General features: G+C 41.6%; 1 protein-coding gene across 19 annotated transcripts in view; it reads left to right on the forward strand.

Annotated features, from left to right (window-relative positions):
- Positions 1–17,393, forward strand: part of FOXP1 (forkhead box P1) — a 1,079,246-nt gene that overhangs the window by 1,002,009 nt on the left and 59,844 nt on the right. For all 19 annotated transcript variants that reach the window (XM_077451838.1, XM_077451836.1, XM_077451844.1 and 16 more), the window contains one exon: positions 6,495–6,596. In XM_077451838.1, coding sequence (XP_077307964.1) covers positions 6,495–6,596 — 102 coding nt within the window. The remainder of the gene's footprint in view (positions 1–6,494; positions 6,597–17,393) is intronic.

The raw sequence follows: 17,393 nt of genomic DNA on the forward strand, positions 1-17,393 counted from the left end.
AACAGCTCCTATATGCTTTCTATAGGTGGGGTTAATCATTAGCCAGGGTAAAGAAAAGAAAGAGGTTTGTTAACTAGGGAACAAAGATAGATATTTAGTACACAATCCAATGACCTTGATTTTTTTTTTTCTTTAAAGACTAATGGGCAATGTTTTAAAGGATAAGGTCATTAGACGTTGTTTATGTTTAAAGGTGTGAGCATAGTAAATATATTACCTAGCTTATCTTAAAGTGAACTTTTCATTAGAATTCACACAACACGTGAATGAATAGATGTCTCAGCATTACTAAAATGGGTATTTTTAATAAAATAAAAAGAAAAAAAACCTGAAATAAAACGTATTTGTACATTTAAATTTGATTTATTCATTTTAAAAAATAGTAATATTTGATTTGGCCCTTGTACTTAAAAAGTTTGGAGAGCCTGCAATTACTTGGCATTTTTTTGTAATGAAGGATAAAGGTCTGATAATAAAGTTTTTGTGGAACTCCAGAACAAAGTTTAAATTTTTTGAGTAAGCAGGGAATGCTTGGAACGTCTGTTGTGTACTTATGCACACAGACATAATTAAAGTGGAATTCCAGGCTATACCTAGCTAATCTTAAAGTAATAATAAAGGCGTTTTTTTTAAAATACCAAACATGTTATACACACCTGCTCTGTGCAATGGTTTTGCACAGAGCAGCCCCCATCCTCTTCTTTTTGGGTCCTCCATCGGCGGTCCTGGCTCCTCCCCCCTGCTGAGTGCCCCCAATAGCAAGTATTCTGAGCCTTATACTTGTGAATGGACATTGTCCATTCACACACAGATCGTGGCTCGTCCAGCCTCCCAATGGCTCCTGTGTGCCAGTGAGGAGAAAGAAACCCGGGAGAGCCGCTGATCTCGTGCACATCGCTGGAACAAAATAGGGCATGAGTATGTATAAGGGGGGCTGCACCAAGAAGGTTTTTTACCTTAATGCATTGAATGCAAGGTTAAAAACTTTCTACCTTTAGATCAGCTGTAAAATTGTCTCCTCCCCTCGATTTTACCAATTTGTCTAACCTGTGTAAGAAAAAAATCTGTATACTTGACCATTTTCAGGTTGTTCCAGTCTGGTCATGTGATCTCCCTTGTGTCAGCCAAAGTAGAGAAGAGAATGCTCGACAACGGCTGGCAATGCCTGGGAGTGGTGATGTCACCCCTAGGTTTACTATGCCCCATTCCTTGGCAGCGCTTCTTCCTCTCCCCTGCAACCACCGCCGATGAACATAGGGAAGACAAATCAGATGACTGGACTGGAACAGCTTGAAAATAGGTAAGTATACTTGCTTACACAGCTTAGTCGGTGTAGGTGTTAAGAGGGGGGAGGGAGCAGCTAAGGTGAGTTAGTTATATCCTGGAATTCTACTCATACAAACACTAGATATTGCTGCTAGAAGCTGGCAGAAGGGTCCCGAGTAAAAAATAAATAAAAAGAATGCATGTATTGGTGTGTGATCTATTTCCGTTTATCCGTTTACGTGCATACACCGCTTAGAAGTGTACACGTGTAAATTCATTCTAATGGCTAGAATAATCTTTTAGCCTCTAGAATGAATTTACATGCATATGCAAATTCACGCATGTAAATTATGGCAATACACTTCTCCTGGAATGTGGTTTTTGACCGTTTTTTCTGTCCCTGGATGCTGCTTTAGAATACACATCCAAACACCACAATGTGCTTGAATGCGTTAGTTATAGTGGAACTGTGTATAGAGGGGAAAAAAAAGATGCTATAAGCCTCTAAAAGCAGTGTTTTTTTGTTTTTGTTTGTGCTCCTGTGCCAAAAAGTGGATATTAAACTTTTTTCTTTTGTTTTGCATAGAATAGGAATGGCTAAGGCTTCTTTCACTTTATTGGTACTGTTGTGGTGGAATGCTTTTCAGATGGCGGTATAGCAGTTATGGTATAGCTGTTGCTGTCATGCATTCGGGAGGTGTTACTTTTTTTACTTTTAAGTTACTGAATGGCAATTTTACAGTGTGGGACTGTACCACAACTGCAAGAGGAGCGTTCGACTCGCAGTTGCAGTGCAACCCCATTGAACTCAAAAGAGCAAGTTTAACAGGCGGTCTTGGTAGGCATCAAAATTGCACCTCAGACTCCTGTTTTTTTTGCATTCCAGCTGCCTGTCTCATAGAGCCCTAAGACCCCAGTTTTTTCTTCACTGACTCTATCTCATTGAAGAGATTTTCCTGCACTTCCTCCCCCAGAGGCACAATAGAAAGTAAGAGTTGTAACTAGAACAGGTGTCCTAGTTGGAAGATTCCCCCTCACCTTCTGTTCCAGTGGCAACTCCAAAGTTGTTTTCTCATTAATATTTTATTTATTACAGGTACTTGTATAGTGCCGTCAATTTACGCTGCAGTTTACATATATATATATTATACATTCACATCAGTCCCTGCCCTCAAGGAGCTTACAATCTTAGGCCGGCCATAGATGGAACCCGCAGGAACCGGCCAAGATTTGAACCATTTATGGGCAGAATGAATGTACCCAAGTTAATCGATCAATTAACTTGGGTACAACCAGCCTTCCGGATTTTACATATGATTATCACTAGCACTATACTCTACTGGCAGATACGGCTTCCCCCTCCCGGAGAATACAATGGAACAGTGAGAGGGATTTCCTTGTCAGCGCTGACTTGCTGATGGGGGAACCAAGTGGACTTTCGTGGAACTCGTGTTTGCAGGAAAGAAATTTGCACTGTGTTTGGTCGGCCTAAGGTCCCTAACTTATATTCATACACGCACATACTAGGGCTAATTTAGACAAGAGCCAATTAACCTAGCAGCATGTCTTTGGAGTGTGGAAGGAAATTGAAGTACCCACAGAAAACCCATGCATGCACAGAGAGTACAGGCAAACTCTGTGCAGATAGTGCCATGGTTAGGTTTCAAACCGATGACCCTAGTGCTTCTAGGCAGAAGTGCTAACAATTCTTGTCACTTTCTGTACCAAAGACAGTGTTCACTAGGACATGCACACTTGTTATAAAGACTTCCCACTCTCTATGCTGGATTTTATATTTGCTTTATATTATGGAAAATATAATAGAAGGAGCTGAAAATCAGAGGTGGGCAGAAATGCCCAAAACCTAAATGAAAACATTTAGGAAGTTAGGAGCTGCCTTAGCCCCCTAGGCTTCACCTTGGACTCAAATATCAGTTTTGGGTAGGTCGGCCATTTAATATAATTTGATATATAAAAATATACACAAAAAGGTGTAAAATTAAGTCCATGCTACTTATGAAGTTGCCTGTATATTTACATGGAAACAACTGGATATATGTGTTATTGCAGGAAAACAATATTCTATTTGAAAATCTCAAAAATAATCATGGCCGCGTGACCATTTGAGAAGCTTGGCAAGTCACAGCGGTCCTGTACAGGCAGATTTTATTTTGTGCTATCTTTTAGAAAGAACTTAAAATAAATAAGCTCACATCATCCCGTTCCATTAAAGCACAGGCTCCCTCCCTTCTAAGGAACAACAAAGACCTGAACTGCAGCCTGTAGAGAATGAACGATCTGACACATGTTGAATTTATCCTTAGATTTGTGAGTATGTGTCTGGCGATGGACAGTGCAGAATCCAGTGCAGCCCCAAAGGGAGAGTTAAATCACACACAGAACAGTAATAGATTATTAGGAGTGTATAACTCAGTTTATTACGCTTTTTTTATTGTTTTCTTTTTTTTTTCTTGTTGTTTGCTAAACGTGTTTTTAAATGTAGGGTCACAATCTCTAACTATAGCTGTTTGGTTTTCTTGGAACCCTTTGGCGGGATTTTTGGAGAACCTTCAAGAAATAATAGCTTTACTAAGAAATGAGATTGTCCCTGCAAAACTTAAGAATGATTCCTTCCCTTGCAACCCCCCCCCCCCCCCACCCCACCCCATCTAAATATGGTTCATCAGTCAGTGCAGAAGGCCTGTCTGTCTGACAAGCACGTGCTCAGGATCAAAGCGTCTTATGACTTGGATCAGTGCGGCTAAATCACTAAGTATCGATTGGGAAATTTCTGATGAGGGGGTTAACCCCTTCTTGTTACCACAATCCCTTGGATAAACTTTGCGATTTATATTTTTAAATGATTGGTTTCTGATTATAAGATGGGAACAGTCGTGACAATTGTATTGTGTAGAATGTCTGTAAAGGTTCTCAGTTATCAAGGTTACGGTTTGACTGATAGTAGCTGGTCATGTTCAGCCAGACTTGAAAATGTTTCACCACTCAATCCAAGTGGCTGAAACATAATCTAGCATTTATAACAAAAATACCAAATGTTGGGTTATACTTCTGACTCCGAGGGTTGAGTAAGCCACTTGGATGAATGGTAACACATTAGAGAACAAGTCCCCTTCAATGTGACTAATTACTATATGATGATAATTTTAGGGGACTGATGTCCTTGTCAATAGACGTAAAAAGTTGTAAACATGTATTTTGGCTTTTGTTCTGCCAATGGAGGAATTATTAGAGGTAAACTGGGAGATATACAGCATAAGCTGTGGGCAAAAAAAAAATGTTTATTTTGTTTCTTCTTATATGTGAAATGGAGGTGTAGCTTTCTGCAGTGGCCACAACTCAGCATGAAAAGAGGACAGGGCTTGGTGTATGGTGGAGAAGGCTTTCCCGGGAGTGCAGCAGTGGCACTTTAATTAAATATTATCTGCTAATTAAATTGTGCTAGAGAATCTGGCTCCACTATGATGTCAATTGGCTGCTAAAGAGGAGCATTGCAATGGCACAACAGGTGTGTACGAAGGAACTTAATTGTATTGCTCCACCAAAATATACCAATGCATAAAAAGGCTCTCTCAGTATTAGCACACTTTTTATTGAATTTTGCTTAATTGCTATACTGTATGTCCCATTACTTAGTGCTGTATACATTTTACTATACAGGGTCTGTGTTAGGTGTGCTATGCCTGCCATGAACATGGCAACATATTAGAATTATTTTGATGAAAGAAATGCTTCAATAGGTGGTTCCATCCACAAATGCTTACTTTTGTAGAAAAGGAACTATTTGTTTTGGTAAAATATGTGATTGAATTAGGCATGATCAGTCTTTGCCTTTTTTAGAATGATTAATTACTTTTGATTTTAAGATTGTAAATGATTGAATCTGTATTAATGGTTTATTGTAATGTGTATGACCAGAAGGAGCAGTTAAAGTACAAAGATTGACCCAGAGAGAGAGGACATAAAATCGGATCTGCCTTATGAAAGGCTTTTGCCTTTGTTCCTTCGTTCTCTGTAACTTGTTCAACCTGCCCTTCAGTTCCTCAGTACATTAGTGCAAGTGAGGCATCTCACCAATAACCTACAATGGCATACATAAAATATTGTGAAGAGTTAATTAGTCATAACAGGCCGTTAATGCATTGCAAGTGCTGTAAACTTCAAGAGCGAGCAACAATGTTGCGTCTACATGACATTGCGTCAGGACTGGATTATGTTTTGATCTGGCCTGGATTGCCAGACATCCAATGTCTAGGGGCACCTTTAGGTATACAGTAGCAGAATACATGAAATATTATTTCTTCTCTTAACATTAACTTACATGGCCCAAATGTATGTGGATAGCGCTCCAAATAATCTGATAAGTTCAAGTGTTTCCAGTGAAGAGTATTGCCAATGCTCCACTATACAAAGCCATTTTAGACAATTGTGCTCTTCCAGCCTTGTAGCCAAAGTTTGATGAAAGGCCATTTTTATTCCAGCACAACTGTGCTCCTGTGCACTGACCTCAGCCCTACTGAACACCTTTGGGATGAATTGGAATACCAATAGTGAGCCAGGTCATCTCATAGAACATATGCCCCGGACCTCAGAAATGCTCTTTTGGCTGAATGGGCACAAATTCCTACAGACAGACTTCAAATCTTCTGGACAGGTTTCTTTTTTTTTCCAGAAGAATAAAGGCTTTTAAGACTGCAAAATGCATATTAGTAACAACAGTTTTGGAATGGAATGTCCAGCAAGCTTATAGGTGTAATAGTCAGCTGTCGGTAAACATTTGACCATACAGTGTAGCTTAGAATATGAAAGTATACCAAAATCTGTATCCACAAATATCCAATTCTTCTAAAGTACAGTCCTCCAGCTCTGGTCCATGAGTTTTCACTGAATCTGTAGTTAAGGTGAGGGCTCCATTAAAGAGGTGAGGGAAGGGGTTAAAGCTCAGGTTGGTTACTCATTATACTAGCAGGCTGTTTTGATGTAAAGTGTGGTGTATACAAAGCAACACAGGTTCCCACTTGTTTTTGCTTGCTGAGCAGCTTCATAAACAATACTTGATATGCAAAAAGGAAGTTATTTTTAATAACCTTGTTCCATCTCGGCCTTCTCAGCTCACCCCAGGGATTCTGTATGTGTTTATTTGTTCATATTTGCAATCAGCTTGTTGATGATCCATTAGTGAATTTCGTATATGTAATTTCTTTTTTTAGCTCCCACGAGGACTACATGCAGAATCACCCCTTATATGGGCACGGTGTATGCAAGTGGCCGGGCTGCGAGGCTGTGTGTGATGATTTCCCATCATTCCTTAAGTGAGTAATCTTTTATGTTCTTCTCTGTACAGACAGAAAAGGCCTGTATCTGTAAGAAAGCTTCCTGTGTTGCCTATAGCAACCACAAAAAAATTCTAAAATGACTATAGATATTCAGCCTGGTTGAGCAATTATCATAGTTCTTATGGATACTGATATGCTCTCTGGGTCACCCGGAGGGGATCTCAGGGGAAATTTTTTCTAGTGATGCTTACGTTAAAGGTGAAGCTTTGAAAATGCAAATGGGGAAATATAGCCAATCTTCTTGGGTCTTGGGCTTTTTACATCTAGGCCTTGCTTTTTTTCAAGGAACCTCTGTGATGCCAAAGAGCAATTCCATACATACAGAAAGCTTGCTATTTGAAAGTGTTAGCCACTAATCTGACTCCCCCTAGGATGACTGAGATCACCTAGGATGTCACTACTACTTTGGAAGTACCGGCATCCCAAGTGAAGATGGGAACCTGATTTGGCATTTTGAATCTTATTGGTGATACATGGAGCATAGTGGAAGGAATTTCACAATACAGATTTGGGAAGCAGACCCTCCTGCAAGTGAGATGCTCCCCTAGAATGGATTACAGAGTCCAGAGTCATTTACATTTCTAAAGCTTGTTTCGTTTTTTAGTTTTATTTTAGGGGATTCTAAAGCCTAATAGTTTTTATTCATTCAACACAGCGGGGTTGAATAAGAAATAAAAAGTGACAGCTTCGATCAGAGCCACTGTACTAACGATCTGATGTTAGTACATCAAACTCCCCTGATGAGCCTTTGTGTTCTGACAGGGGGTCAGCACCTCGCCAAAACACTCTGTCAGTGCTATCAGCCATTGGCCCGAATGACAGATTTTTTTTTATTGAACTGGCCAATGTCTCACAACATTTGGCCCGTATGTACTAGGCATTAGAGTTGACTTTACTTAATTAAATGATTTAATTACTTTTTGTAACGTTTTCTGGCCAATTTTAGTCATTTTTTATTAGAAAATGTTTTATATAACACTGACACTTTACACTGCATTTTACATACATTTACATCAGTTCCTGCCTTCGAGGAGCTTACAATCTAAGATTCATGCTGTCACACATTCACCTCACATGCATACATACACATACTAGGGCCAATTTAGACAGAAGCCCATTACTTTACCAGTTTGTCTTTGGTGTGCGGGAGAAAACTGAAGTACCCAGAGGAAACCCATGGAAGCACAGGGAAAACATACAAAGTCATGCAGATAGTGTCCCAGTTGGAATTCAACCCAAAGACCCTCGTGCTGTAAGACAGAATTGCTAACTATTAAGCAATTGTGCTCCCAATTTCAGTTTTGCAGTGGAATTGTGCTTTAAAGTGTATAAAGTGCAAGTGCATGCCATCAATTAGCAAATCCTGCAGCTATGTGATAGCCCTTGTACACACGGTCCGAGATTCTGACGGAATGTGTCCTATCAGACCGTTTTGTCGGATAATCCGACTGTGTGTGGTATGCATCGGACTGTTTCCGTCTGAATATCCGTCGGACCCAATTTTCCAACTTGTTGGAAATATTTTCCGACAAACTGGTCCGATCGGACCTTGTCCGATCATGTGTAGAGAATTTCCGATCGGACAAAGTGTCACGCATGCTCAGATCAAATTCCTACACCAAAGCTATTGGCTACTAGCCTGAACGTAGTCCCATCGTAACGAAATAAAGTCATCACGTTCTGAACGATCGGATTTTCCGACAACTTGGTCCGACCGTGTATATGCAACAGTTTCGGACAAAATCCAACGGATTTGGTTAGCAGAATGTCCGACCGTGTGTACAGGGGCATAGAGTGATAGGAGCCCCAAACCCATGGGATTCTTATACAAATCCCACATCATCTAGGAAGCTGGCACCTGGCCCTTGACCCTCTCATGCCTTGCTAGTGGTCATTTAGGCCATCCATCAAAGTGAAGGGTTACTAGGGATGCCAATAGACTAGGTGACGATTATATAATCTAGGTTCTGGGGTTCCAACTATTCTACAACATAACTAAAGCTACTTGCAGGCATACCACAGTGTCTGCTTTTTGTTTTATAAAGTGATGGATTAGGATATTCAGCTGTTCATTTTTATACATATGTGCTTGCCAATGTGCAGAGGATGCTTCACTGCTCATAAAAGTTATTACGTACAAAGTGCACAAACATGTACTAACCAATCACATGTCCAGTTATTGCAACTATTTGGGTATTTTTATAAATGATAGTGAATTATAAATAAATATAGCAGTTGGCACAGGTCTTATAGCAGTGAGTATTAAAAACAAAACATGTAACATAGTGAACACAGTAGTGTCTGGAAGCACTGCGAAAGCCCTTCCTCATTTGGTGACAAAGGGCAATGGGAAGAGGACTATAAAACTCAGATAAAAAAAAAAAACATAAATGCTAGCACAGGACACTGATATAATAGCTTACAATCAATTAGATCAAGGCTATAATTAAAAGGCAAAATTAATAATAAAAAGTCCACAAGTAAATATAAAAGACGTCCAATCAATGGTAAAAGGTGCTGAATAGTGGATCTGATGAAATGGATCAGGATGATGAAATCTATAGAACCGCAGACACTAAGGGCTGCTCTTCTCTGGAGGGAAGCCAACTTAGAAACAACATGGAAAAGCAAAAACAGAAAAGCGCCTCTGAGTGAAATGTTTTAATCTGTAGTACAAAAAGTAATTAACACTTACATCTCAGTAAGTACAGGTATACTCATATGGAAGGGCGATATCCTAGGGATGTGGCCAAAATCAAAGACGTGTTTCCAGGAGGTATCAAGTCCAGGTTGTGTAAGCCGCAAGGAACCGGAGAGGAAGCTGGCTGTGCCCTATGGAGGAAACGGTGTGTGACGTCAGCCCAGTCAAAGGCTACACAACGCACTCCTTTCGCAAGTGTACACTTGCGAAAGGAGTGCACACGTGCCTTACGGACTTCGCACATGCTCTGAAACACGTTGTGTTTCTTCTGACTGTGCTGACATCACACGCTGTTCCCTCGAGCTGTTCCTTACCTCTCCTCCATAGGACACAGCCGGCTTCCCCTCCGGTTCCTTGCAGCTTACACAGCCTGTACGTGGTACCTCCTGGAAACGCGCCTTTGATATTCGCCACATCCCTAGGATATCGTCCTTCCCTATGAGTATACCTGTACTTACTGAGATGTAAGTGTTGATGACTTTTTGTGCTACAGATTAAAAATTTCACTCAGAGGTGCTTTTCTGTTTATGCTTTTCCATAAAACTCAGTTTAGGGGCCTGTTCACACTAGTACATTGTAGAAACACACAAGCGTTTAGAGTCTATGCACACTGGGCTTAAAAAAAATGCCAGTTCCCTTGGCAGAAAAAAAAACGCTCATATAGAGCATTTTTGTGTAGGAGTTTAGGAGAGCTTAGGAGTTTTTAGGAGCATTCACTTTTTATTTCTGCTGAAAACTCCTCTCAAAGATGTAAACCAGAAGAGTTTTTTTCTGCCTCTAAACGCTGAGCTTAAAAAAATATATTTCTATTCACCTAGGTGGATGTAAAATCTGGCTCTGCAGTGAGAACTGAGCGATCAAACACTACTCTGAGCAGAGAGCTATGACTGTCACTCAGTGACTCTCTGCTCTCCCCTCCATCGCTCACTGGAGGGCTGGGGGTGTGGAGGGGGCAGTAGAGCCTGGCTCATCCTGTGATCCATAGAAGTCTGGCCAAAAAAGCTTTGGCCATACTTTTCCATTAAAATATGCCTCTAAAAGTCCTAATGTGCATGGCCATGGACACATAGGATAACATTGAGCTGCTTCTACAGGGGAAAGACAGGGGCAGAAGCAGCACTTTTTAAGCCAGTTTGTATGAACACTGAATGTGCAATATTTGCATTGTAACATGCATTGGTCTAGGGCAGTCCATTTATTTTGCATGACCTGCCAATGCACATTAACCTGGCGTGTAACATTTGTCCTGTTACAGATCATCCAAACCCAAATATGGTTCACATCTGTGCATTGGGTTGTGCTAAAATGCTAGTGTGTTGCACAGTCTTGGTGCATTAGGGTGGCATTCAAAAATAAATGGTAGCACACAACACTGCTTTTCATGTGTTACAGGTGTAGCAGTAACATGCAGTAAAACACACACTGTGCCACGCTTTAATATAATGCACTAGTGTGAACAGGCCCGTCAGTAATTTAGATGGCTAGAGGTTTGGAAAAAAGTTTTGTACAGTCCTGGAGACGATGAAAAATGTTTTGTACAGTCCTGGGAGGAAAAATGTTTTGTATAGTCCTGGAGACTATAAAAAATGTTTTGTACAGTCCTGGAGACTATGAAACATTTTTTGGCTAGTTAACCACTTGCTTACAGGGCACTTAAACACCTTCCTGCCCAGACCAATTTTCAGCTTTCGGTGCTCTCACAATTTGAATGACAATTACTCAGTCATGCAACACTGTACCCAAATGAATTTTTTGTCCTTTTTTTCCCACAAATAGAGCTTTCTTTTGGTGGTATTTGATCACCTCTGGGGTTTTTATTTTTTGCGCTATAAATGAAAAAAGACCGAAAATTTTGAAAAAAAACGCATATTTCTTTGTTTCTGTGACAGAATTATGCAAATTATTAATTTTTCTTCATAAATTTTGGTCACAATTTATACTGCTACATATCTTTGGTAAAAATAACCCAAATTAGTGGATATTATTTGGTCTTTGTGAAAGTTAGAGAGTCTACAAGCTGTGGTGCGAATCGCACAAAATTGATCACATCTGATGTACTGGTGGCCTATCTCGCTTCTTGTGACCCGAACAAGTCAGGAAAGTACAAATACCCCCCAAATGACCCCTTTTTGGAAAGTAGACATTCCAAGGTATTTAGTAAGAGGCATGGTGAGCTTTTTGATGTTGTCATTTTTTTCCCACAATTCTTTGCAAAATTAAGATTTTTCATTTTTTTTTTTTTCTCCACAAAATTGTCATTGTAATAGGTTATTTCTCTCACGTGGCATGTGTATACCACAAATGACACCCCCCAAAAAATTCTGCTACTCCTCCTGAGTATTACAATACCACATGTGTGGGACTTTTTCACAGCCTGGCCACATAGAGAGGCCCAACATGCAGGTAGCGCCATCATGTGTTCTAGGAACATAAGTTACACATCTAACTTGTTGACTATTTATTACACTTTTGAAGCACCAGGACAATGACACGTGACACTGATGACAGATGGCACTGATACGTGGCAATGATGACAGGTGGCACTGATGACAGATGGCACTAATATGTGGCACTGATGACAGATGGCACTAATATGTGGCACTGATGACGCGTGGCACTTATACGTGGCACTGATGACACGTGGCACTAATACGTGGCACTGATGACACGTGGCACTGAAACGTGGCACCGATGACAGATGGCACTAATACGTGGCACTAATATGTGCCACCGATGACAGATGGCACTAATACATGGCACCGATGACGCGTGACACTGATGACAGATGGCACTGATAAGTGGCATTGATGACACGTGACACTGACAACAGATGGCACGTGACACTGACAGGTGGCACTGATGACAAATGGCACTGATACGTGGCACTGATGACAGATGGCACTATGTGGCACTGATGACACGTGGCACTGACGGCAGGTGGCACTGACGGCAGGTGGCACTGACGGCAGGTGGCACTGGGGGCAGGTGGCACTGGGGGCAGGTGGCACTGACGGCAGGTGGCACTGGGGTGGATGGCACTGGGGGCAGGTAGCACTGGGGTGGATGGCACTGGGGGCAGGTAGCACTGGGGTGGATGGCACTGGGGGCAGGTAGCACTGGGGTGGATGGCACTAGGGGCAGGTAGCACTGGGGTGGATGGCACTAGGGGCAGGTAGCACTGGGGTGGATGGCACTGGGGGCAGGTAGCACTGGGGTGGATGGCACTGGGGGCAGGTAGCACTGGGGTGGATGGCACTGGGGCAGATAGCACTGCTGGGGGCGGATGGCACTGCTGGGGGCGGATGGCACTGCTGGGGGCGGATGGCACTTTTTATTTCATTTTTTTAATTTTTTTTTTTTCCAGAATCAGAACGGCTGCCGCTGCAGCCGTTCATCTCTCCCCTCTCGCACTGTCTGTGCGAGGAAGGAGAGCGGCGCTGCGAGATGATCTCATATGTTTACATATGAGATCATCTCCCATTGGACACGCCGATCACGCTGTAAACGGCCGCTGTGATTGGCCGTTTACAGCGATCTGTGTTTGCCTGTCCCCGGGGGACACGGCGAACACAGAACTTCCGCGATGCGCGCCCGCGGCGGCGCGCATTGCGGAAGTAAACATCAGGCCGTCCAGGGACGACCGCCCGAACGAACGCGCCTGCTCTACGGCCGTAATTCGGCTATAGGGCGGGCGCGAGGAGGTTAAAGAATAAGGCTGGCGAAAGACGGTTCAGCAAAAACCAGCTGAGATTTGAACCATGTACGGGCAGGCTGCATGTACCAAGTTGATCGATTGACCAACTTGGGTACAACCAGCCTCACGGATTTTACTTGCGTTTATCGCTATTGGTGGCTATAGCCCCCCTCCCTCCGTCAGGGAAATACAATGTCTTGGCAGGAGGGATTCCCTTGTCAGCATTGTCTGTGTTGATGGAGGAATCGTACAAATTTCCACGGGTTGCAGGAAAGAAATTTGCACTGTCTATGGTCTACCTACTGTAAGTTCACCTTTTCAAGAAAATTAAAATGTGAACTAACTCCAAATATTCTGGCCAACCCAACAGACTGTACACCATACATCTCAATACACAGCCGTGGAGTGTGTATCCTTCATAATGCTCGCAATGGTAAGTGCTCATTGGTCAGCACAACCACGTGACTGTGCTGACTGCTGACCATTGAGAAGTGCATCTGAGGCTGCTTCTTCTGGTAAGGCATCCCAAAAGAAAAAAATCTCATTGGTTGGCACGGTCACGTGGCTGTGCTGACCAATGAGTGTTTGCCATTGCAAGCATTATAATGGCTACTCAGGGGCTGTGTACTGCAGTATTTGGTATACAGACTGATACATCGGCAGCATGGGGCACAACAGCTGCTATATGCTGCAGGGTTCAGGGGACTGGCCAGGATATTTGGAGTTCATAGTTTGTGAAAAGGCAAACTTATCCTATAAGTAAGATTCATTATATGGGTTGAGATTTGGAGTCAAACAGTATATTATTATTTTTATGTCCTTCAGTCAATTGTTTTTTTTTTTTTTTACTTAAAATATTTCCTGGATTTACATTAGCAATACTCTGAATAATTATATGTATTGTCTGATCGTTCTTATTTTACTTCTATGATCCATTTCACCTATTATTCTTTGCATTGCAAATTCTAGGCAGACAGTTGATGGCCCTAGAGAGTTAACTGCAACAAATAAGGTGTTGTTTGATGTTAAATTCTGCACATTTGAAATGTTTATTTTGTGGGTGTAGGTTTGTTTTCTAAAGAATAAGGAAGTGCTAATTATGAAAAGTTAAGCATACAGATGGTTTTCACCTAGTTTGGGATTAACTGAACCTCCCCTCCCTCCCCACCACTTTGTTTTTTTTCTTTCCATCATATAAGTTGAAATTAAAAGGTAAAAAAAAAAAAAGTTGAATAAATCTCCCTCGTTTTATATTTTATTATTATTATTTTTTAAGAAAGTGTTGTCTGCATGAAGGGTACCAGTGAGAGCGCTCTAATGTTTTCACAAGTGTTTTTATCATGGTAACATTTTGCTTACTTTAGTTACTTGCCTAAAACTACTTGGAACATGTTAAGAAAACATTTCAAAAAGGTTCCTACAAAGAGGCTTTTGTTGAGCAGTAACTGTGAGGCTGTACAGCTCACAAAGGTGTTAACTTTCAACCCCTTAAGCACTTCCACATGAAATTCCAGGATCGATGTTTGTGGTTTTGGAAAAACAAAGTGTATGTTAAAGGAACCAGGTACACGCTCAAGTAGCATGGAAATAATACATCGTTTCAAACACATTCATCTCAGAAATGTAACATGGCAATATATAAAAAAATAAAATACATAAAATAGGCACAGTTTTAAAGCAGCCCCCTTGTCTATATATTCAGCATCTATTTTGTAGCCTATTCCTAGCATTGTCTCCTGCTGGTCCACAATCACCAAAGACAATTCAGTGCAAGTGTCTGAAGGAAGACCTGGGCCAGCAGTAGTGTAGAATCGGAGCCTCCCTTTCATTACGTTGGTGTGGGGGGGGACTAATAGGGAAAGCTGATTGGTAACTGTGAATACCATGAACAGTCCTTTCTCCTGAGTTTTCAACAAGGGAATCGATCGCTCATGAAGCACAATATATTGAGTTGGAAGTTGCAGTTCTGTGACTCACAATATGGTCTACTGGTTCTAGGGCCACAAAACCTGATCTATTTAAAATTAGTCCTACTCTATTAACTTCAACTTGTAGTTCAGTAGATAGAATTTGTCAGTCTTCATCACAGGCATCTCACACATTTTTTTATTCCCTTTAAATCCCTACTCTTGGCAAAACAGAAAGAGAAAATACCCTGGCAGTGCCCCCCTCACACTGCAAGGGTCAAACTTTTAAGTCTTGTGGGCTGAAGAAGAGGTTGTATTGCTTACCTTCTCCCTGCTTCAGCAGTATCCTTTGATCTGTGCAACAGGTATGCCACAGCCTCCTCTGTAAGCCGCTCCTGCCAGCGGTTCCACTCCTAACACCGCCAATTGCAATACAGGGTTACCAGTCCTGTACTGTACCTACTGACACCTGGGCTCTGCCCAGGGACCACACCTTCCATGGGGGGAGAGAACCACTCCGGAGACAGCCAGAGTGGAAAGCCAGGTAAGAAATATTGCCTCTTCTGCAACCTCCTAGAATTAACAAGCATTTGCAGTGCAGAGGTGGCCTACTGCAAAGGTTTTTTTTATTGTTTTTTCCTGGAGTTGGACTGTAAATCATATGGCTCATTGTGCTTCAGTGGGGACAGCAAGTTTTGGGAATAAGCTACCCTGTTTCCCTGAAAATAAGACCTAGCATGATTGTCGGTGATGGCTGCAATATAAGCCATACCCCCCCCCCCCCCAAATAAGCCCTAGTTAAAGTCCTTGTAGGTCTTAATTTCAGGGTAGGGATTATTTTTGGGGAAACAGGGAAGGGCTTATTTGGGGGGTAGGGCTTAAATTGCAGCCATCACTGAAATCACGCTAGGTCTTATTTTCAGGCAAACAGGGTAGCACCTAAAGGGATACATCCTACTGATTTGGCTTATTAACTTCGGTGGGCCTACGGGGGCCTCAAGGACTGCAGCCACACCTTGGTCTGAAGCTTAATGGGACCATATTTGTGACCAATATTTTATACTTAATGCCTGGTACACAGTATGAATTTTTTTAACCGGGGCTGAAAAAACTGTCATCTCTGTTTGGAGCCACTGTAATAACTATGCAGAGCTAAGCCCCATACACACTATCAGATTTTCTGCTGATTTTTTTCCTTCAGAATTACCAAAACCATATAATATGAGGTCAAATCTTAGGAGTTTCAATTTGTATGCAATCAGGCAGGCCCCTGCACTACATGGTTTTGGTAAATGTGAAGGAAAAAATCAGCAGAAAATCTGATAGTGTGTATGGGGTTTCAGTATAGTGATCACCACTGTTAAGCTGTTGTGCCCCCCCCCCCCCCACCAGAACACTCCAATCAGTGCTCTCTGTCACTGGCTGAGAGTGCTGATTGGGAGTTGGTCGGCTACTGGTTTACCAGCATGCTCGCCGGATAAGGCTGCCAAAACACATACCGAATGGTGTCCATTTTTTGTTACCGGCCAATTTCTCCCGACATTCGGCCTGTGTGCACGGGGCTTTAGAGTGCCTCGAGGAGCTCTACGTGGTTTTGTTTTGTTTTTTTGGAGGCTTCCATTGGTCAAAAGCTAGACACATATAATAAAAAACAGACAGTGAACATGCCACCTTCATCCTATTGTCCTTTTTAGTAATGGTGGCGGTCTTTTTAATATGTTAAAAATATGTGTTTACTATTTCCTGGTAAATGTGCGTAAAGTATGATTTGGCAAAGTAGAAGCCGTTCCAAAAAAAACAAACAAAAAAAATTAAATAACAGAAGATCATACAAAAATGCATGGAAGATAAATCCTTTTTTCTAAATATTATGTTTACTACATCTTTAAGTGAGAGGTTCCAAACTGTGGGCCAGTTGGACAGCTTGGCTCCACAGACAAAGCAAAAAGTATTATCAAAGTAATATTTTTATTGACTAACTAAAATACACAAAAAATATAAAAGCTCGTAGAACACTAGGCTTCTTTTTCAGACGTATTAGTTGAAAAAAGCGGATTATTTTTGCTTTCCCTAAAGGCCATCCTGAATTTTTCTGGGGGGCCTGCAGATAAACATTTGAGAAAGACTGACTAGGGATCCATGACAAAAGAAAACTGATATTTGTACAGTTGGACAGTTGTAGCTTAATTTCATGCATATTTATATTAAAAAAAAAAAAAGAACTTGCCCCAGCAGTGTCCATATGAAATTAAGCTGTAGTCTGCCTTCTGATATGTAATTCAAGTCCTAATAGGGCATAAGGACCTTTAGGTCATTTTGGCCTAAATACCACACTGCCCTCTAGTGCTCTTTAAAATTTGTAACGTATCTGTGTCCAGCTCTGACTATAATCCAGTCATTCTGAAACGGCTAAGTGGTTTTAGCAGGGAGTCATGTAACGCTCATCCCCGTGCCACATAGATGGGCATCAT

The sequence above is a fragment of the Lithobates pipiens genome, unplaced genomic scaffold, assembly GCF_037356315.1.
Source record: "Lithobates pipiens isolate NorthernLeopardFrog02 unplaced genomic scaffold, aLitPip1_a1.2 Scaffold_23, whole genome shotgun sequence".
Classification (NCBI taxonomy): domain Eukaryota; kingdom Metazoa; phylum Chordata; class Amphibia; order Anura; family Ranidae; genus Lithobates; species Lithobates pipiens.